The sequence below is a fragment of the Mustela putorius genome, unplaced genomic scaffold (assembly GCF_011764305.1).
Source record: "Mustela putorius furo isolate JIRA1106 unplaced genomic scaffold, ASM1176430v1.1 tig00000854_pilon_pilon_pilon, whole genome shotgun sequence".
Classification (NCBI taxonomy): Eukaryota; Metazoa; Chordata; class Mammalia; order Carnivora; family Mustelidae; genus Mustela; species Mustela putorius.
The window spans coordinates 4,562,652-4,585,905 of record NW_025421496.1 but is presented as its reverse complement, the minus strand read 5'-3'; the positions used below and the strand labels follow the sequence as shown (position 1 = coordinate 4,585,905).

Below are 23,254 nucleotides of genomic sequence, written 5' to 3'. Positions count from 1 at the left end.
ATGATGTTCCCAACACTCAGTACAGAGGGCAATCCGCGAAGGATAAATTGGGGAACGTTAGGGAGGTGACTCGAGTGTGGGGTGCAAGCTTGGACCTTCAAGCCCATTCCTAATGGGATTCTATAATTAAAACTCTCCTTGAAAAACTTCACATGTGTTAATTATAGTCATCAAGACTCATAAAGCAGACTTCCTGGAAAGAAAGCAAAGGGGTCTAAAACAACAACAACAATAACTTCCTGTCCACCCCTCACAATGTACAAAAAAAAAAAAAAAAAAAAAGGAATAAAAGCAGAGAGAAAAACCTCATCCATGTAAATAACAGCAAAACACTTATGGACCAAAAGCAGTACAGAGAGAGCAAACCGAACGAGGCCGCCGGGGACATGCGCGGCGCTCCTGGCTCGGCCAGCAGTCCAGGGCGGAGGGCTGCACGGACATGGAAGGTCCGGACAGGGAGGGGAAGGCAGGGTGAGGAACGCCTAGCTGAAACTCGCCTTGCTACCCACGCGGGCTGTGGAGGAGCGCAAGATGAAGCCGCGGCAAAGCTTGTAGACCGAAGCTGCGGCTTGCCACGGAGCCTTCTGGGACCCCAACCTCTGGCAAGCGGGGGGCTGAAAACACACTGACTGTCATCTTTCAGCCCTGCAGCTCAAGAGCATGGGACGGACACCGAATGACCCAAGACAAATAGGGAAGGAAGTCAATGAGATTCCACCCACACCATTTTTGGACAAAGAGTAGGGCCAGGCACAATTGGGAAAACTCCAAAGAGAAAATGAAGACAACGCACGCACAGAACATGCAAAAAGCAAAATGAAGACGACACTTTGGAAGATTCACTCCAGGAAACAGAAGAAGAAGAAGAAGAAACAAAAACAATGTATAACCGTTTTGTACTAATACGGTATTAAAAAATGGAATAAGGTAGAAAGCATCAGAGCTAGGAAACGACATGAGGGGGAAAAGTGATACTGCGGAACTTGAAGACGAAGCTGGAGAATAAGAACTGTACAGCAGAACACTCCGTGATTCCAAACCTACTTCCTAGCGCGTGCCAGTTAGATGCCAACCACGGCCCCAGCGGTGTTGCAGGGAAGCCATCTGAGCGAATCCCACAAGGAAAAGAATGGAGAAAGGAAGCAGTCAGAGGCAAGTTGACAGCTTTGGTAGAGAAACAACAGAAGTCCAATACATGAAGCACTGGCGTGCCGAAAGGAGCAAAACATTCCTGTGGAGAGAGAAGATAGTCAGGGATCAGCTGGGGAAAACCCCCGAAATGAAAGGACAAAGGTGCAGATGGAATGGGGTCCGAGTGCGTCAGCAGAAACAGTGAAGATGATCCAACACTGAAGCAACGCCTGGTGAAGTGACTAAACTTCTGTGTTAAGAAAAGAAAGAGAAATCCAGGGAGAAAAAGCAAAGCACAAAGGAAAAACCATCTGGCTGCCGCAGCCCTCTCATCAAACGTAGATGGCGGTAGTGACCCCGTGGCAAGCGATGTGGGTGCACATCGATGTGGGTGCACATCTCGGATGCGTAGTCTGAGAACACTAGCCCCGGCCGGCCGCTGTTAGCACATGAATTCCACGGAGACGCATTCTCAAACACACAAGAACGCCAATAAATATATTCTTCATGGACCCTTCACGGAAAGTCCATCTGAAAGTGTAATCCGGCCAACTCAGAAGTAAATGAAAATAAATAAAAGCATACAATTAAAGAAAGTGAGAGAAGAAATATCTGGTGATGAGCATTTATTTCAATAATGCTAAACAAGTAATTTTTAACTATAGACACGAATATATATAAAGACTAAACTCTATGAATGAAAGCTGAATAATAAGCAATACATAACAAAATTCTTCAATGGGTTTCTTTAGGCTTAACTAGAAATGATTCCCTTGATCATCCCAGGTACTAGATACGAAATCGAAAAATGAAGAGTTTTAGAAAATGAGAAAATAAAGAGTATGAACTTTGCAAAACTACAGAATCGTTGGTGAAATGTTAAAGTTTGCATAGGCCCACAAGGTCAAATGTCAGCTTTATTTCAGGTGAAATGAAAGAAGGTAAAGGGGCGCCTGGGTGGCTCAGTGGGTTAAAGCCTCTGCCTTCAGCTCGGGTCGTGATCTCAGGGTCCTGGGATCGAGCCCCGCATCGGGCTCTCTGCTCAGCAGGGAGCCTGCCTCCCCCTCTCTCTCTCTGCCTGCCTCAATGCCTACTTGTGATCTCTGTCTGTCAAATAAATAAATTAAAAAAAAAAAAAAAGAAGGAAGGTAAGATGGGAGAGTACAAGCAGAAGGAGCACAAAGCATTTCAGGATAACAGAGCAAACAGACTGAATCTGAAGAGTCAGAAAGTTGTAATCTGGGGGAGAGCAGAATGCAGAGAATGTGGATTACAAAAGGAGTGTGGAGGTAGGTGGGGAGGAGGGGGCGCGCCTGGGTGGCTCAGTCAGTTGGGTGTCTGCCTTTGACTCAGGTCATGATCCCAGGGGCCTAGCATCGGGCCCTTCATTGGGCTCCCTGTGGGGAGTCTGTTTCTGGCTCTGCCCCTCCCCCCTCTGCTCATGCTCTCCCTCTGTCTCCAATAAATAAATCTTAAAAAAAAAAGAGTGGGGCGCCTGGTGGCTCAATGGGCTGAGCAGCTGACCCCTGATTTCAGCTCAGCTCATGATCTCAGGATCCTGATACTGAACCCCACACTGGGCTCCCCCATCAGTCTGCTTGTCTCTCTCCCTCCCCCTCTGCCCCTCCATGCATGCCCTTTCACTCTCTCAAATAAACAAATGAGTAACAACAACTTAAAAAAAAAAAAAAGAGCATGGAAACTACCTTGAATACCATGTATATACCTCTCATGCCAACTGACACAAATATCCTTTTTACATTCAAAATAAGAAAACTTCTGTTTTCTGTACGTTTAGCCTTTCACTGACCATCAATAAAATTACAGGGACAGAACTGAACTTTCAGAAAAATGTCCTTAGCCACTAGACAAGTTTATATTGTTCTTATAAGAGTTTTATCATTTCATACATTCAGTGTTGTCTCAGGGAAGACACAAAAAATAAAATACATATATACAACAAAATGTGTTAATCGTATTAGTACCATTAAGATTTAGGGAACCATTATAATCCTAATAGCACTAACTTGTCTATCAGAGGAATAAGAAAAATTCAGAAAATGCAAATTACATATCAGGGAAGCAAAGAATGGAAGGAATACAGATCAGGGGTTAGTAACTTAAATCTACAGTGTCAAATCGGGCTTGCTGCTTATTTTTGTAAGTAAAGTTTTACTGGAACATAGCCATACCCATTCACTAATAAAGTCTGTGGCACAGCTGAATGGTTGGAACAGAGATCATATGGCCCACATAGCCCAAAATATTTACTGTCTCACACTTTGTATTAATAAAGTTTCCCAACCCCAGGTTGCCTGGGTAGTTCAGTTGGTTAAGTGTCTGATTCCTGATCTCAGCTCAGGTCTTGACTCAGGGTCATGAGTTCAAGCCCTATGTTGGGCTCCACACTGGGCCTGACTATATTTAAAAAAAAAAAAAAAAAAAAAGTTTCTCAACGCCTGGTAACAGGTGAACAAATTTCTCCATTACATGGGCAGGTGGGGTCCAGGAAGTAGAGGTGTGGGATGGGGGAACAATAAACAGTATTCCATCTCTGAAGCTGATAAACTGAGAAACATAGCCTGAAGAATACCACTAGAAGCTACAGAGACTACCAATAGTAAAATTAAAAGTAGACTACGATGTTTCAAATTATCAGAGGTGGAAAACGCAAGAAGAGATCCAATACAAACCATACGTCAAAGGAAGGGGAGAGGGAAGGAGGAAGAAATGGAAAGAGGAAGCAAACTACCAGACATCAATGAAAGGATCAGAAGACAGAAATCAGGGACACCTCGGTGGCTCAGTTGGTTAAGCGGCTGCCTTCGGCTCGGGTCATGATCCCAGCGTTCTGGGATCGAGTCCCGCACCGGGCTCCTTGCTCGGCGAGGAGCCTGCTTCTCCCTCTGCCTCTGCCTGCCATTCTGTCTGCCTGTGCTTGCTCTCTCGCCCTCTCTCTCTCTGATAAATAAATAAAATCTTTAAAAAAAAAAAAAAAAAGACAGAAATCAGCAAAAAACCCAATCGTATCTATGCTATCAACATGTTTAAGTAGAATGAACTCACCTATTTAAGGAAAGATACTCTAAACTGAGGGTAAACAAAAACAAAATAAAAACTCTGAGAGGAGCAATAAGATATTAAGAATAGTTGAAAACAGATGGAGAAATAGGCCAAGCAAATGGAAATAACAGAAGTAAAAGATCCATATTAACATCCAACAAAGTTGAATTTCAGATAAAATAGAATTGACTTATGTAAGAAGGCAATGTTATAAAAGTTTAATTCGTGTAGATATTTTAAAGGTACATGAAAACAGAATTCTTATATATAGAGAAGAAAAATCTTTGGAAATAGAAGTTGCCATAAACACCAGAGTTTTAGAAGACTTTAGCTCAATTCTCAGGACTTGGTAAACTCACAATATAATATAAATAAGGAGATTAACAAAAAATATAAGCAATAAAATTAAATAACACTCATAAATTTATATTTTATTACATATACATACTTTATGTATTCATAGAACAAAAATTGACTACATACTAGGCTACAATACATTCCAAAAAGTAAAAACAGTACAGACCACATTCTCCTATCAAATTGACGTTAAGAGTAGGAATAAACAATGAAAATCACACTTAGAAAACTTTAAATTATCCTAAACAACCCTGGTTCAAAGATAAAAATCAAAACCATAATTTTAGACTATCAGTAGAAGAATGATATAAACACTACATAGAAGCAAGTAGAAAATTTCAAAGCTTTAAACACTTCTAACTCAAATCCAGAAAATGCTAAAAAAACAACCAAACAATTTTAATTCAAAAAAATTGGAAAAGGACAATCAAATAAATTGCAAGAAAGAAATAAAAGCAAGAATAAATAACACCGGTTCCAAGACCATACAATGGGGAAAGAATTTATCTTTTCGGGATGCCTGGGTGGCTCAGTCAGTTGAGCATCTGCCTTCAGCTCAGGTTATGATCCCAGGGTCCTGGGATCGAGTCCCGCACTGGGCTCCCTGCTCGGTGGGGAGCCTGCTTCTCCCTCTGCCTACCTGTCCCCCACTTGCGATCATCCTCTCTCTCTCAGGCAAATAAATAAATAAAATCTTAAAAAAAAAATTTATCTTTTCAATAAATGGTACTGAGAACAACTAGATATCACTTGTAAAAAAGAAAAAAAGGAAAAAAAAAGTCAGAACCCTACCTCACATCATATACAAAAATCGCCTCAAAGACCTACATCTAAGACCTAAATCTATAAAACTCTTAGAAAAAAATGTGAAGGTAAATATGAAACCAAAAGTATAAGAAACAGCAGAAAAAATAAAATGAACTTCATCATAATTAAAAACTTTGTGTTTCAGTATAATTTTGTATATGGCCAAACCTGTCATATAATGTTTCTTTTCTTTTCCCCCTGGAGACATTCATCCTAGAGCACTCCATCCTTCTGCAGATAAATACTCAATTTCCTAGAAACAGCTAAGATAATAAAGTTGAAGTTAAAAGTGTTTTTTTAAAAAAAAAATTACAGAAAAGAAAATAAAGGCTGTATAATAGAAATTAATCCAATAAAATGCAAATGAGTTTTTTTAACCCATCAAGTGACAGTCACTAATGTAAACAAGAGGTGGCAAAGTAAACTAATACAACCTTTTTGAAAGATAAGGTGGTGATGTGTTTCAAAATTTAAAATAAGCCTGTCATCTGGCTGATGACCTAACCCCGAGGGACTTACCTACTGAAGGGATCAACTGTACAAGTATACACAATGGATCCCCTACAATATTCACTGTAGCATTAATTATAACATTTTATAAAGGAATAAAACTATCCATCAGTAAGGGTCAGGTATAGATGATAGTGCGCTGGTGAATGTTTTAACAGTAACCTCCCAGTGGAGGGTAAGCCCTGATTTGCAGCACTTGCCAATTTCCATGGTGTAAATACTCCCCATCGTGGCTGAGTTCAAGCTGTCAAAGTGAAGTCAGAATTTAGAAGATATGTGTACAACTGGCTTTCATGTGCTAAGAGCAGCACTATATGAATGAAAATACACTGCAACTACAAAAACTGCAACTCTACAATTGCACTCTACATTGCAACTCTAACAACCCATAAATATGAGGCTAAAGATTTACATTAACATGACAAGAAAGATATCCATTACATATTATTGGATGAGAAAAGCCAATTATATACAGAACTTATGTTGCATAATCTATAACAGTATGAACTTAAGTGTATTTCGTTGTCATTTTAGAAGAAAAAGAATTGTACAACAGTGATTTATAAACACTATGTTCAAACTACTTTTGCCTATAGCAACAGAAGTATATCTAACTTTCATGTAGTCCTTAAACCAGATTAAGACCTTCATTTTAAAACAGAATAGTAGAAGATCAACAGAGTTGGCCTCAAAATAATTAAAAGCTTCTGTATTAAAAAGTACAAAACAAAGAGAAAGAAAAACAAAAGACTGGGGCTAAGTTATTTACAGTAAATATGAAAACGGCTAATTTCATATGTATGTTCAGAACTCATAAATAGACAAAGGAAATAAAGAGTCAACTTACAAAATTGGAGGCCCAATTAGAAACAAACACATGGGCTAATGATTGTTCTCACTAGTGATCAAATAAATGCAAATTCTCAAATTACATATGATTTCTTTGCTTGGTAACTTATTGATACCCTCCCTAATATTGTTCATGATGTTGCAAATCGCATACAATCACTTCAAGACATGTTTTAGGTGTGTGCAATCAAGTCATAGAATTTTTCATATCCTCAGACCTACAATTAACATTTCTACTAATCTATTCTAATACAGTATGTGTGTTTAAAAAATACTAACTCCAGGGGCACCTGGAATTCCCCTGCATGCTCAGGGTGGCTCAGTCAGTTAAGTGTCTGCATCCAACTTGGGTCGTGATCCCAGGGTCCTGGGATGGAGCCCTGCATCAAGCTCCCAGCTGATCAGGAATCTGCTTCTCCCTCTCCCTCTGCCTGCTGCTCCCCCTGCTTATGATCTCTCTCTCTCTCTTTCTCTGTGAAATAAATAAATAAGCCTTTAAAAATAAAATAAATAAAAATTTAAAATGCTAACTCCACCAAGAATTTCATCAAAGCATAATTTTTAAAATGGTTACATTGGAGAGGCACCTGGATGGCTTAGTCAGTTAAGCACCATATGATTATACCTTTGTAAGAAACATAAAAATAAAATAGACAAGAAAGGATTACACACAAAAAATGATTTTCTTAGGTTAGTACACTCTGGATAAATGTATAAATAAATTTTATAAGTTTTTCAAACTTGCTATAAAAAGCCGTTTCCATTATTTTATAATATTTCAAAAATCACTGAAAAATCACACATAAAAAACATTATTGTACACCAGACACTATTGTAACATTTTGTGTCAACATGATACTTCAAAAAAAGTTAATATCCTTTAAAAAACAGTTATTAACATAGAACAGATTGTCATTTTGAAGGCCAACATCAAAACAATATAATATATTTCTTAGGAATGTAAGAAAATTCTTAAGTGGAGGAAAATAAACACATCTTGATTCAAACTCTATTAAATACAATGGTTTTTTTCTCATCATTAAACTATACTATTTTAGGAAACAATCATACCACCAAAGGATAGCTATCTGAAGTGCTCTTGTTTTGTTCCCAGAGAATAAAATACAATATAAATTCAGTTGGTAGCATACTGTTTAAAGATACATTATATAAAGGATGAATATTTTTAATAGAAAAAAATAAATCATTGTGTGATTCTATGATTCAATACACTGGGATGCACAATGCATTAATTAATTCTGGGAAGGACAGATCATAATTTGAGTAGCAATTCACAGACTCTAGGGATTTAGAAAAACCCTAGACAAGATTCTCTGTTCCCATAATAAGCATGGCCTGGAGTGGAAAGCCCTACAGCAAATGTATTTCTCAAAGGACACAGCTGGGGATTTTGATGAAAATATATTTGGAGTTAAGATTTCCTAAGAAATACTATTAATGAAGTCCTCCTATAATTTCCTCCATTAAAATGCAACCTCTTCCCAAGATTTGTATGGATAGGAAAAAACAAATTACCAGAAACAAATTAAGCAAGATATAGGTATCTTCTCTCATAGAAGACATGGGAAACTTTGGGAACTCGTCATTACATGAGATGCATATGTGCCCAAAATTTTTTAGTCATTTCTAATGCGCTCTGTGTAACATCTCAGATGGTGACCCAATGTATCACAGGAGAAACCAGCATGTTCATACCACTTCTTAGTCCTTGAACACATCATGGCCCTTCCATCTCTAGACTCTGTGTCCCCACTAAGCTTGGCTCCAAGAGGAGCCAGTATTATGCCAATTTATTAGTTCTTGACCCATCAGGAATTGGTTGGTAATAAAAATAGAGGCTGATTTCAAGTATCCTTTGTTTCAGCACTCCCTCGCTCTGCTTTCAAATTATTCAAAATTATTCAAATTATTCAAAATATATTTGCCTACATTTCCAGTCAAGAAATCCTCATAAGTCGATTTCTATCTTGGACAAAAGCAGCCCATTCTGAATGTTGGTCATAAATGGAAATAGGCTTGAGGGCCCATTGAATAACGAGTTCCCTGGGCTTGGATGTGACAGCCCAGACGGTGAACAGCTCCAAAGAGAATGTGAACAGCACCGACTCCTAGGTGCCTTTCTCAGCGAAAATTGCAAGGTGACTTCTACATTCTGGGCCTCCACCTGAGTGTGAATCCACTTGGCAAGAACAGCTCAGGCTACTACTTCTCTACTTACTGCCTTGGGCAGCTGGCAGGTGCTCTACTGTAGGAGAGGGAAGCCAGGTGAAGCAGATTTCCTGGACAACGATCTCTCCAGAGACATTCTAATAACCCATGGCCACATTAGCAGAGTTCTCAATACAGGAAGAGACGCACTTCCATCACCTTCAACAGCTGTCAGATATGAAGAAAGAGAGCAAGAGAGAGAAAGGAGCCACATTGTCACTTTCCTTTATAATGTGTGCACGGTTTTTCTCGGGACACTGCTGGATACAGGAGTTCTGGGCTCGGTCTACGTAAGCCCCTTGGGGACCGAAAGGTCAGGAGAGAATGCACACAACCTGAACTCCTTCCGAACAGCCCAGACTGCTGCACTTGCTCATCTCACACCCCAGGATCTGGGAGAAGAGGGCACAGGGGGCGTGACCATGAGGAGGAAAGGCGGCAGGGCAGTGGGGCAGGCAAGAGCCGCTGCCGTGGCCCAGCTCTTCCTGAGCAAAGACTCCAGGCCCCGGGAGCAGCGCACCCTTCCCTTGCTCTCCAGGCTCCGGCAGCCCCACCAGCGACAACACCCTCTGCCCAGCCAAGCCCCACTAGACCCCCCCCCCTTTCTCTCCTTCACCTGTGACTGTTCCCCTCTTCCCCTGCACCCGTCCAGCTTCAAATCTGCGATCCAGCTGAAAAGATCATGGCCGGGAGGAAAGCGGAGGTTGGTAAACGCCCAACACCTGCCTGGCACGCCCAAGGGAATCGGGTGCTTCTGAAGACCCAGGCCAAGAATCTAGCTGTTTCTTCACGGAGCCCCTTCTCCAGAATGCAAGCAACAGACACAGGAAGCCTCCTTCTTGAAGTTTCTCTGACATGGCCATGACAGCTGAGGGCAGCTCGGAAAAACAGCCCTGTTTCTCTGGTTTCAGTGAAAGCCCCGTGGTGGGGGCGGGGAAAAGGGGCACAGTCCAGTAAGAAGAAATGGACAGAAACGGCCTGTTCGTGGGTTCATTCGAAATCTTCCCTGGAAGGCCCTAGAAAAGGGACCCACGGGCTCCCAATACAAAGCGGTCCCCCAAGCGTGCTCTGCCGAGTGTGTGAGGGCTCCCGGGCCCAGGCTCAAAGTGCCAACCTGCGCTCACTGAAAACTGCAGAAATGGGCTCAGGCAGCAGAGATTCTGTGCAAGCACGGGAAAAAAGCATTGCTAAAAGGCCAACGATGGGGAAAAAATCATAGCAGTAAGTCGAAGGACGTGGCCTGAGGGTCCCTAAGAAAGCACGGAGGCCTGAACAGGGCAGCGCCGGGTCCCTGCGCCTGCCCCTCCGGCTCCACCCCTGCGCCTGCCAGGCTATCGCCCTTCCTGCAGGAAGCAAGAGACCCATGCTGATATGACAGCAGGCTTCTGATACCATTCCCTGTGAAGGCGACGAAACTATCAGCAGCAGGCCAGGCAGCATGAGGGGCAGCTCCCGGCAGCCTCGCTCACGCCTCCTCACTCCTCCCTGGAGCTGCGGGAGCCGCCGGCAGGGCGCTCAGAGTCTCTTCGGAGGGGAAGCTAGGGCCGCCAGGGCGGCCAGGAGTCCAGCGGACCTGCCAACGCCTCCTGGAGAGCCTGTGGCTGCTGGAGGGCTGGGGCTCAGGCCCCCCTCGTCCAGGCCGAAAGCGGCCAAGATGCCAGGGCTGCGGAGAAAGTTGGAAAGCAGCCCTCAGATCTGGTCCCATCTCTTCACTCCACAGGTTTCTACTGAGACAGTAAAGGAACAAATGAAAGAAACACCTTCAGGTTAGTTCAAGGAGATAGGGCGGGAGTCCCTGACTTCCCTTCTGTTACGGGTTTTAGAAAAAACAAAAATCCAAATAACTCCCCCAAGATGCAGAGCCACTAGGTACATATGTAGCCGAATAAAGTCTCACGATGCCAGTAAGCCACCACTTTTGCGTGATGTACCCATTTTCAAAACTATCACTAGTCTTACTTAGAAAGACAAGAGTTAAACACTTAACAAGTACCCTGGCATTCTTTTAAGGGCAAACTAGGAACAAGAATTAAAGTCATCCTGTATTATTAGAACAAGTCACAGGAAATGGGTCAGCTCTTTAGGACAGGAGGAAAACTGCACTTGCCATCTGCAGAAGGAGCATATAGTATAACAGAGCAGCTCTGAAAAGCCTCGGTCCTAAAATATCAACTCACGTGACCAGAAAGTAACACTGCATCTTTGCCTTAAAAAAAAAAATAAATAAAAACAGAAACAGAAAACAAACAAACAAACAAAATAACGACAACAACAAAAACACCAAAAAACACCAAAACCTACTCAAGCTGCCTGGGTGTTAACAAAAGCAAAGGCCTGGGCTAATGCTATCCTCCCTGCCTATCTGTACAGAAATACAAGTAGAAAGAGAGATCTGAAGGCTCTCCAGCGACTGAGATGAGAATGTTCAAGGCATAAGAAAGATTCGCGATTACTCAACGCAGGCCTACAGCACCTTCCTCCTTTCTAGCAAATGCACTGCATCCTATTTTGAAACCCAGCGGCGCAGGAGAGCTTGCCCAGCACTGGCTCACTCACGCCCTGCTGGTAATCATGAACCAATCTCAAGTCCCTGCCCTCTGGAAAAGGAAGGAGAACGGTGCATTTTGTTCAATTAACAACGTATTCTATTTCGCCAGATTAAACGGTTGCTAAAGAAAGTTAATCATCTCCTAAAACCGCACTCACAAGTGTCCTTTTAATGTATTAAAGCACCCAACTTCCTTTCACCAGATCACAGCCACGTTTGAAAGAAGCACCAACTTGGAAGTTCCTGAAATTGGAAGGAAATGTGCATGTCAGGGAGTCGAAGGCGCCCCTCCTTGCGATGAAAGCCCTGTCATGAAAGAATGAATGGGTGGGTGGTATCTGCAAGGAAGGGCTATTTGGGGGGCCTCTGCCCAACAGCTGGAACGGGGGAGGGGGAGACACTGAAGCACTTGTCTTTAGAAGCAACTTGTCAGTTGCAGCCACCAGGAAATATATGGAGGGTGCCACCCATCACCCTGCTTGCTCCCACGGCAAAAGGAAAAGCAGGAAAGAAACAGGAAAAATGAAGAACTTTATTTTTTAAGTTTTGAAAATATAAAAAAGCAGCAGAAGAAAAACTTTTCCGATTTTTTCACAAGGGATAGTGAACAAAGAACAGTGACAACAACAGCAAAATCAGATTCTGGGAAGAGGCAATAAATTCATCACTCCAGCTCTCTGAAGGAAAAAAAACCTCAAGGCTGTCTCTTAGAAATATGCAGGAACAGGTTTCTGAACATCACTCTTCAGTTCCTGCAAGACAGCCAAAGAGTCTCACTCTTGCTCTTTTTAATTTGCGGATCAATTATTGTTCCCTCTATGAGGTTGCTGGAATATAATGGCATTAATAACACTCCCGTTCCCAACTGCCCCACAATCCATTACACACTTCCTTGAAACAACTACTTTGTTTCCAAAGCACTCAAACCGATCACTGTCCAAAATTAATCCTGTAATAAAGGTGTATGGAATTTTTAAATTTCAAAGGACCTGTGTGTGTAACAGTTTTCCATTCAAACTGCTACAAAAACTGCCATTGGCTTTTCAACCCTGAAACAATATGAGAATGCTCAACTGAATCATTCTCGCTAGACAATGAATGAGAAGCAGGCAAGGAGACAAAGACTATTCTAGCGCTCAAACAGAATTCCTTTTACGGTGCCCCGGGTGGCCCCCAAAACAGCAAAGAGCTGTGGCAAATGGAGACCATATGGATGGTACCCTCAGACGAAAGCAAAAAGCTTGACCTTCACATCCTCCAACTGCTTCCTTTGGGGGAATCCAGCTGCCCACCCTGCCCACACCTTCCTCTGCCCATGAGTCCCTGGGGTTCCTGACAAAAACAGAACCAGGGTAAATTGAGCAAGGTTTTGTGTTACATCGAGACACAAACCCGGAGGAGCCTCTATCTTTGCCTTCATGGAGCTTCCAATCCAGCTGAAGCTCAGGGCAAGCGGTCAGTAATCATTTCTCTCAGTTAAAGGCAAAAAAAACCCGATATGCTCCAAGGAAATAATTCTCAAGATCATCTGCTTTCCCCAGTTGTGTAATCCCCGGAAAGCTTCTACAATGGCCTTCAGATTATTTTGGTTTTTTTCTTTGTATTAAGAGCCAATAAAAAAAAAGCCAACGTCAGGAAGGATAAAACTCAGAAGGACAAGTCGTCCGAGGGCGTCAACTGAGAAACAACAAAAACTGTGAAAAAGTGCTACAACTGTAGTGTTTCCCATTGACAAATAAGAAATGAGGAGTGTCTCGCCCAGCACATTCTTTTACATATATTAGATGCTTACTGTAGGTTCATTTGACCAGCATTCTGTACGCAACCGTTCTTTCATAAGATATGTCTGTTTAAAAATAAATAAATAAATTGGAGGAAATGTTTGTTTTCCAGTAACTGGCAAGTGTTTGCGGAATAAATAAATTTGAAATATGTTCATAACTTCATTTTTAAATAATACTCATTTTGTTCTTAAAAATTCAACCATGAAGGTTTTTGACAAAATATCCTACACTGATCTCAGAAATGATGGCTAGGTATAAAGGTCAACCCCAGAGCTATAAAGTGAATGCAAATTCACTTTCTCAGCATCAAAATACAGGTATTTATTTTTGCATATAAAGCCCAGATCCATGACCACCTAGGATTTATGAACTCATTTCCTATAGTATGATTAGGTCCTTTTCTTACTTTTACTACCTGTTAGATGAGAAATCAGACAGACTTTTACATATCAGTAACATAACAAATCAAAGGTGATTGTCGAACAACTTCCTATAATTTTATTAGTAACAGCTGTTCACACAAAATCGTGTTCGGGTCTGAGAACAGCTCTGTCTTTAATGTTACTCCATTCGGCAGAACAAGAGAAAACATTCACTGTTTACTGTAGTCAGTTACTGCCACAGCTTTAATTACCAACAATCACACATTTTACCTTCTATTGCTACTTCACACTTGCCTAGGATTATTTCTGCAAAAATCTTAACATTGCTGGAAAGCCATTATAAAGGTTTCCTTTTGAAAAATGTCCTTGCCCTCCCTCTTTCAACCAGGAAACTAGACTTTAAATTTGTTGCTACAAATACTTGTATTTCCCTCAACCCAAAACAGAGAGTCTGGAGGAAACAGACTCTCTTCCTCCACCTTCTTAAGAAGAAAGCAATCCTAACCTTCTTAAAATGGCTTCTCTTTGCCAAGATGTACCATTTGAGATCCCGATTTTTCCTCTACAACACCCAATCAACATTTCCACTAATATCTACAGAACTAATGACCTCCCGTTAAAGAAAAATTAATATGAATGCTGGAATCAAAATCATCCTTGGAAAATCTAGTTCATTTCTTCTCAAGTGTAAGTTTGCCTGGATCATGAAGAAAAATCTGTTCCTTTTTTCTGCTAAGTTTAGCATAGCACGCAGCCTCACAACTGTGAAAGCTGTTTCAGGTCCTTAAAAATTCATCTGTAATAAAAATCATAACTGTACTGAATAGGCACCTCCGAAAACTGAACACACACCACCTCTTATTAAGGGGAACTGGGTTGTGGTTTTGTTGTTGTTTTTAATGAAAAGAAGGCTATCAAATTTACTTGTAATAAACAAAATGGCCACTAAATTACTCTTCTGGTCCTCCTTCCTACATTTACCTAAAAATATACATATCGATATATAGGGGATAACTTCACTGCATAGTATGATTTTAACATGTGCCGAAGTTCGCATAGGAATAAATAACATGTAAACAGACCCACGAGTTACAGGGCAGATCCAGACAATAAATCTACACAGCTCGACGCAAAAATCTTACTCTGAAGGCTTTGCTATAGAGTCAGAGCTACAATTCTGATTTTCATGAGGGATGCCCCCATTTCACCCTCCAGATATAAACTGTAAGTCCTTTGTTTCAAAGAAACAAACAGAAAAAAGGCAGAAAGAAAAAGACGAGATGCATCCCAATAAATCCTGACATTTAGAAACATATTGGACACTTGGAAGCTGAAAGAATAGCAAAACTAAAACTCGCTGGTTGTAATGCAGCCGCATCAACACTGTGTTTTGGCATTTCCCGGGACAAGCGGTTATTGGGGCCGCTCATAGGGTCCCCTGCCTTCTGCTGTTCTGAGTGGCCATCCTAGAAGGCCACTCACTTCTGGGTTGATTCAGACCATCAACCCCCATCCCTCTCCAGGGAACTCGATTGCGGGGTGGCGGGCCAGGCACTTTCACCCAGACCCACGTGAATGAACCCTCCCTCCTGTCTGAATCCACCGGAGCATTCCCAGACGGCCAAGTGCGCTCCTGCTCTATAACTGTCCAGTTTTCAGGAAAAACTGTATACCTCGCAACTCAAAAGAGTCCATGTGCGACTCTTAAACCTCTGTTTAATCACTGTGCTTCTCATCTGACTGTACAGATGAATCACAAAAACCTCTGCAGTTGCCACCACCTATGCTCTGGAGAAACCTGGAACTCACTCTGTCCAGCGCGTCGTGGAGAAAGTGTATGGCCCGGAGATAACAGGGTTAAACCAGCTTCTACGCAATAAGAAGTAGCCAAGATAGGGAATGGTTTATCTTTTTTTTTCCTTTTCAATTCTCATACTTTAAGCATCGCTGTCACCATTCCCAAACACATGCAGCACAGAACCTTAACACACAGGCACAGTACACGAGGTCACATATCACGTTAACACTTCCGATTTTGGAACGCGCGTATATGCAATTGCCTCAAAGAGTTATAATTTTTTAAAGATCGTGATTTTTATCTGCCACAGATTAAAAAACATTATGTATCCCTGTGTCTCCACAATTTATTCATTATTTCATGGTCCCAATTTCTATCAGGAGGGTCAGGAATAAAGGTACTCACTCATTCAACAAGTACTTAAGGGAGAGTATGCTATGAGTTAGAGATCTACTGAGCTGGAAGTTGGGGTTTAATAGTGAGCACTAAAGACACACTCCCTACCCTCCTAAGCTGCTGGTCTAGGATAGGACGAAAATCCACAATCACGCATGTAATTCAGTTAGAGGACCAAGAACATATATTCTTCCAGCTAAGACCGGACTGAACAGCCTGTTTTCAATAGGTGGAACCCAGTCCATTACAAAGGCTTGCTAAATCTTCCTGTTTAATGATTAAGATCTAAAGAGTTGAGATTTTAAAAACATGTAAAATAAGAACAGGTTAACAGAAAATATATAAATATATATCCTCAAGGAACTGATAAAAATTTCAGCACGAATATCTGTAACTAAAAGCAGGAATTCAAAGCCACTTGTTGTATACAATCTTAGGGACACATTAATATTAAATACTGTGACCTATGCACTACAAATACAAACATTTAGCTAATATTCATAAATGTTAATCAGTTAAAGTAAATATAATGTACTATATATGCACAAAGCATATGAAAACTTAAAACCAAGTTAAAATAAGTTATTCGCTCACATATAGATGTAGAATACAAAGCTTTCCTTGAGGAGTCAAGGAAAAACACTTATGTAAGCAAATTCAGAGAACGAATATGGTAAAGAAAACAAGAATTCATTATTAAATATGGTTATTTTACAGTGGTAAGTTTCTGGGCTCATTTTAAAAAAAGAATAAAAATCAAAACATATTGGTACTATATTATTTGGAATACACCAGCATAATTGCTGTACATGTATCAAAACAGCCCACATTTCACTGCTATACTTTCATCTAGGCAGGTAACGACTATTTTCTCTCTCTTGTTTCTTCATATTAGTAATATATAAAATAAATGGTGAACATATTCAAAAGTCCCCCGCCAAGTAAATCCATTTCCACTAACATGACGTCATGGCTTGAACTAAAATTCAGTTTGAAAATAATTTCATACTGAATGTCATTTAAATATAAAAGTGATAAAAGTGACCCCTCCATTTAAATAATGTAGTTAAAAATATTGATAAATCTTGACACTGTGAAAGAACCTCCTTTGGACAGGTGGGAACAGGAAGATGCAGTGAACTCATCCAAGCAGCCGATGGGAGAGCAGATCTTCAAAGAGAAGTCCTCCCCAACACCTTTCCTGGCTCAAATCAACCATTATTTTTCTCCTGGATTCAAAAAACTGTGAAATCCTATGCACACACATACACATGCACACACCTACATTTAGTAGAGAAATCAAACTCATTATGCTACAAAAGCACCATCTCTAGCACAGGAAACTGTAACAAATCTTACCTGATGCCTAGGGGTAGTGTTTCTAACAAAGAGCTGTTCAAATTTGTAAATGCTACTAATGAAGGTAGGTGCTAAATTAATGCCCTATCTTCCCACCACTCCTAATGGGCTCTATTTGGGGGCTGAGGTGAGGCTTATTAAACCCCACTTAAATATCTAATAAGAGAAAAAGTTCTCTATTACTACCACTTCAGCAGGAAAACTGTTTCACTTTTTTGCTCATAAAATCATCTCCCCAAGTGTATTTTTAAAGCACTGTATGTTACTGAAATATACAGTACGTAATTAAACATTCATTTATGTGTATTTGCCTAAAAATCTTCCTCCTAGACATTCAGACTGAAGCCTTCAAACAGACAAGCCCCGGGGGTTCTAACTCCTAGCTTCTGGGGACCTCGAGCTGTCACATTTCAGACAACAGGGAAGGCTTGAGATCTCAAACGCTGTATTCACAGCTAACCATAAACAAAGACTGTAAACAGAGCAAAAGAGAGCCTATTCTTAAGTCTCTCTAAAACACATCCTTTTCCTTTATCTGTACTTAGACACTCTATGCCTATTTCTCTTCCCCTCTTTTTTTTTCTCAATCTTGAGAATTCGCAACATACTCAATTACACATGATTCAGCCGTTAGAAGTAGCCCAAAATGAGAATAAAAACATTTTCTTTAAATATTTTTTCCAATTGCAGTTTTCCCCTCCCCTGGCTTCATTCCCTAAAGCCCACCTCTTTTATCCAGCGCTTGCCTTCTGTTCCTTATAAGCATGTGCACATTTATCTAATCTGGTTTCAAGATGAAGACATAAAGCATGGCATGCGAGTTAACCATTTGTAACTATTTGCGATCATTATATTTTGTTCCCTCTTGTAAATGATCCGGTAGATAAGCAGTTCAGTCCCAAAGGCAACTGGTTCCTTAAACCAGGAGATGAAATGCTCAAGAAAGAAACTGCATGCTTCTTAAACCTGAATTGACAATACAATATTTCTTTTTTTCAGACATGTCTGGGAAACATATTTATTATACACACAAATATCTTGAACACAAGTGCAGACATTTTTCAGGCCTGTTACCGCAAAGCTGTTTGCTCTCCCTACCACCATAGCTCAGAGTTATGTCACGCTGACTCCTATGTGCACCCTGATCCTTGATTCTGAACATTCTCTCAAAGATAATTATCAATAGAATTCCTATTTGAGAAATGGCGTTTTCTTGATAACTTAGTGTGAAGGCAGAATGTTGGGTTGTGTTTTTTTTTAAGAGATTAAAGGGAAATTTTTGCTTTACACTTCCCGTTTTCCTTCCAGTCCAGATCCCAAAGATACTAAAATGCTGTCCGTTTTAAACAAAAGGTTTCTATTTGCTGCCATGAGAGTAATTGAGAGGCTGCACTGGTTTTCAGTAGTAACTATTGTGAATTCAGGCCTACATCTGGGTTGTCTCATTAAACAAAAGAAACCGGTCGCTGTCAACAACCACACAGCACAACCCTCCCGTATCCCTCCTATTTGGAAGGAATGGTGCAGACGAGAAACAAGCCTGCCACCATGCACTGGTAAAGAAACTCTTCAGGGTCCCTCCTTACAGTGGTTTGGTGGCTAGAGAAATTTGAGCTTGCCTGCCTGCCACCTGAATACATAACCCCCTTTCTTTGGAGGGCCAACCACTCGACTCCCTCATCATCAGTGCTTGGGGAATCCAGTCGCGAGTCTGCCCACCCGGCCCCCATTCCCTCCTGACCCCAGAAAGAACTGACAATGGATTCACACCGGCCACCCCACCGCACGCTGTCCCCCAACGTGTCCCGCCACGGCTCGTCATCCTCGGGCCACAGACACACAGACACACGCACACAGCTCCCCTCTCCAACACGGGGCGCCATGGCCAAGACACTGGAAGTTCAACGCGCTGCCCACCTTCCCACCCCCGCGCCTCTCCCTCGAAGTGATTTGCCATTTAGCAGATGCACCGCACATAAACGCACTCCCCGAAGGCATAGCCCTCGGGGATACCAAAAGGCACCAGCCGAGGCCCCGAGCAAGGCAGCCGCGACCCCTCTGTGCGTGTATGTGTGCGCGCGTGTATGCGCGCACGCGCGCGCGTGTATGTGTGTGTTACGCGCCCGCGCGCCCGCGCGGGTGCAGGTAGTGGCCGGGGGCGCGCCCGCCGAGGGTCGGGGCGAGCCGCGGCCGCCCGGGGACGGGGGCCGCGGAGGGCAGCGGTCCCGGGGGCCCGGGGGCGACGGGCGGGGGCCGCAGGGGCCCGGCGGGAGGGCCCACGGCGGCCGGCCGCGGGCTGTACTCACCAAGCAGCAGCAGCTTGAGCTCCCGGCGGGCGTCCCGCTTGTCCCTGCGGAGCTGCCGCTCGATCTCGTCGTTGATCCGCCGAGCTTCCTTGGCCTCCTCGCTCAGGCAGCACGCCATGATGGACTCCAGAGTCATTCTTCCAAAGTGCCTCCGCTGCAGCCCCGCCGGCACCCCCTGCTCACACGCGCGCACACACACCCTCCCGCCCTCGCTCCCCCGAGGCAGCGGTGGCCGCCGAGCCCCCGCCGCCCGGGCGCGCGTCCGGGACGAGCTCGGGGAACGGCCGCGGGGGCCGCGGCCAGGGCCGGGGCCACCAGGTGGGCCGGGGGTGCGGCGGGAGCGGGCGGCTCGGGCCGCCGGGAGGAGCGAGGCGGGCGCGGGAGGCGGCCGCGGGCGCTGGCTCGGGGGGCGCGCGAGGGAAGGCCGCCGCGCCCGGCCTCGCTCAGACGCCCGCGCCTCCTTCCCTGGAAACGGGCGGCCCGCCTCGCCCCCCGCGCCGCCGCCGCCGCCGCCGCCGAGGTTCCCCTAAGCCCTGCGCCCGGCGGCGAGAGCACATCCACCGGGGCGTCCCCTCAGCGAGCGGCCGCCGACGGCTCCCCGCGCCCGGCGCGCCCGCTCCTCGCCGCCGCCTGACACGGCTCCTGGGCGCCCTGGGCCCTGCCCGCGCCCACCGCCCGGCTCGCGCGCAAACCCTGCTCGCCGGCCCGCCCGCCGCGCGCTCCGCCGCCTCCGCCTCCGCTCCGCCTCCGCCAGACGCCCACCCCCGGCCCCGATTGCCAGGAGCGGAGCGGCTGCTCAGTGCGCGCCCTCCCCCTCGCCACACACACACATTTTCTTCTTTCTCTGAACTGGAGCACAGATCCGGGAGGGAGGCGGCGGCGGCGGCAGCGGCGGCGGCGGCGGGAGGAGGAGGGGAGGCGGAGGGAGGGAGGGAGGGGAGCGGGAGGCGGTGCCGCCCGGCCCCTCCTGGAAGGCTTTCCTGGACTCGCAGCCGCCGCGGCGCGCCTCCCTGCGCGGCTCTCGCCTCGCTGCCGCTCCCTGGCTGGGCCGGCCCCTCGGGCTCTGCGGGCGCCTCCCGCTCCCGCGCCCTGGTGGGGGCCCGCGGGCGCAGCGGTCACGGCCGCCCCCGGCGAGGGGTTGGCCCGGGGCCGCCGCCAACCTGCCGCTGCCCGCCGGCCGCCCGGGCGTGGTGGAGCAGGAATATGGCGGCCTCGGCGGAGGCGCGGGATGCGGCCCCGCCGGCCCCCAGCTCCGGCCGGCTCCGCGAACCCTCGGGGCGCCTGGCGGCCGGCGGCCACCGCGCTCGTGCCCCCCGCTTCCGGGCCGCGCAGGTCGGCGCCCTGGGGCCGCCTCTCGGCCACTTCGGTGTTCCCGCCTCTGTTTCTAAAACGCCATTCGGTTAGAAAAGTTATCTCGCGTCACCTCTGACCCCAGTTCAGTTTGGGAACATGGGATAGACTCAGTCGTGCAGTGAGACTGAGGAAGAGGAGGAACTGTCACCGGTTCCCAGAGGAAGGGGGGTGGGAGTGGGGGGGTGGAGGGTGCGGGGAGGAGGGGAGGGGGTGTTAATAGGCGAAACTGTCCACAAAGTTACGGGAGATAGAAATCTAAATCCTGAGCTGCAAAATGAAGCTGTCCAAGTTTCCAGGAGCCTCCTGATGGCTTCCAGTTTTTCATGCCATTGAGGTGGTTTCTGTTTTGTTACAGGCTCCTCTCTGGCCTTTGAAAAGGCACACGATGTTTAACAGCCAAGTAATCAAATTTATTCTTCTGGCCCCAAATTGAATTATGGTCGACGTACGGGAAAATGCAAAATAATGTGGAAGAAGGAAAGTATAAGATAGGGGGAAGAGGGGGAAAAAAGATTGCCCCGGCAAAATCCCCTTCTAGAGTTCACTTTCAATTGAGACACTTTACTTTAAAATGTGTGTTTATTTTGTTGTCCTACTCGACTGATAAATGGCCACAAAAATCTTGCACAATCAGGTTTTAGTCGGTCTCATAACTGCAAGAGGTGAAACTCAGATTGCCTCCTGCTTTAATGAAAACTGCGGCCTGGAGAGTAAACTGTATTTGTGAAAGGAATCCCTTTTCCACGTTTTTCTGCTTTCTGAGATGTTTCTGGAGCAACCTGGTCACCAGAGTGTAAAGTAAGGTCATGACTACTGTGGCTACAGGTCAGGAATGTACATGGGCTCCTTGGATGACAGGTGTGTGACTGCCTTCTTTCATGACACACACACACCAGGACTTAGATCACACAAGTCATGGAGATGTTAGATCTATACTTTAGCTCCCTTTTTAAAAGAATATCTGGTCTTAAAAAAGGATTACGTTTCACATAGGCCAGGAAAGCAGAGAAAACAAACCTCGCCACCTTTCTATGAACCCCTATATAAAGCCACTAGACTTTCTGTGACATTAAAATTTAAAGTTAAATGACTAATGAAATTAAAGATGGAAATTCAATATGCAGAAATTTTAGATGGCTTCAGGGGAAACATTTAATCGTGTGTGTGTGTGTGTGTGTGTGTGTATCAGAGAGATATTAAACACCAAAAAATCAAATGACAGAAAGCTTCAAGTCTCTGGTTCCCTAGCCAAGGACTCTCAGATTTTTGAAAATGCCTCTCAAACTGTACTATCAAGCTATCAGGTAATCCATTTTGACTGAATTGACACAACTTTTGATGAAAGAAATTACACTGTTTGAACACATTGTAGGTACAATCCAAATCTGTTTTGTTACCCCTGAATCCCCAGAATCAGAGATAGGCCTTGGCACTTAGTAGATATTTGAATGGATAAAATAAATCAATAGGAGGATATTTCTTCAAATATTGGAAAGAAATCCGGAAGTAAGGCAAGACTCGACAGTGACGATGCCATATATAGATGACAAGAAGGAAACAGGAAAAGAAAATTCAAAGTTGGAGCCCAGATCTATCCAGAAACCTTTGCATATTTATCTGGAAAGCATTTGCCAAGCAAATATTCATACAACCTAAGTCAAGCAAACAAAATCCATGTAGAAACTCCTGAAGTTATTGCCATATATTGGAAGTAAATACTCTAAAATATGTAACTAAACTTGGATCATATTACAAAGTCCCAGCTCATTAAATTATCACGTATTCACTGCCTACTATGTGTAAATAAGGAGAAAGTGCAGGAAATAAGAGATCTGAAGGTGAACGCAATATGGTCCTTGCCTTCCATAGGCTTACAGTTTTAAGGCATGAGACTGAACAGCCATAATAAAAGACCAAATGAAAGCAATTTGTATTAAAACTGGGATAAACATAACAGTAACAAAGGTATAAAAAGGCAGGAATAATTCATTGTGTTAAAACTGGAGGACAATCACAGGAAAGGGGTGTATCTTACACAATGAACAGGTTTTCAATAAATACGTATCTATAGCACTTAAAGTAAATCAGCATTTCCAAATCACTCTCAGACAGTGAGATGATAAACCGTTTTGAGAATTCAAGGGCAGTTACTAGATGGCTGGGGGAAAAATAATAATACAAAATAAAAATAAAAACAAAACACAACCCTAGGGGCATGGAATGCCAGAGGAAGATGTGACTACTGTCACCTTTTTCATTGTATCCTGACATGGATACCTGCCCCATGTTCCGGCCCCTCTCTTCTGTGGGGACTGGAAAAGAAAAGCAGTCGAAGGCATAGTTCAGTCTCCAGGAGTGATCCTAGAATAATAGAGTAAAAA

At 44.0% G+C, this 23,254-nt stretch overlaps 1 protein-coding gene across 1 annotated transcript in view; it reads right to left on the bottom strand.

Annotated features, from left to right (window-relative positions):
- The window catches only part of GNAQ (G protein subunit alpha q), a 305,806-nt gene extending 285,995 nt beyond the window's left edge, over window positions 1–19,811 (bottom strand). Inside the window, exon 1 of the mRNA XM_045085365.1 lies at window positions 19,521–19,811. Coding sequence (XP_044941300.1) covers window positions 19,521–19,656 — 136 coding nt within the window. The 5' untranslated portion in view covers window positions 19,657–19,811. The remainder of the gene's footprint in view (window positions 1–19,520) is intronic.
- Between the last annotated feature and the right edge of the window lie 3,443 nt (window positions 19,812–23,254).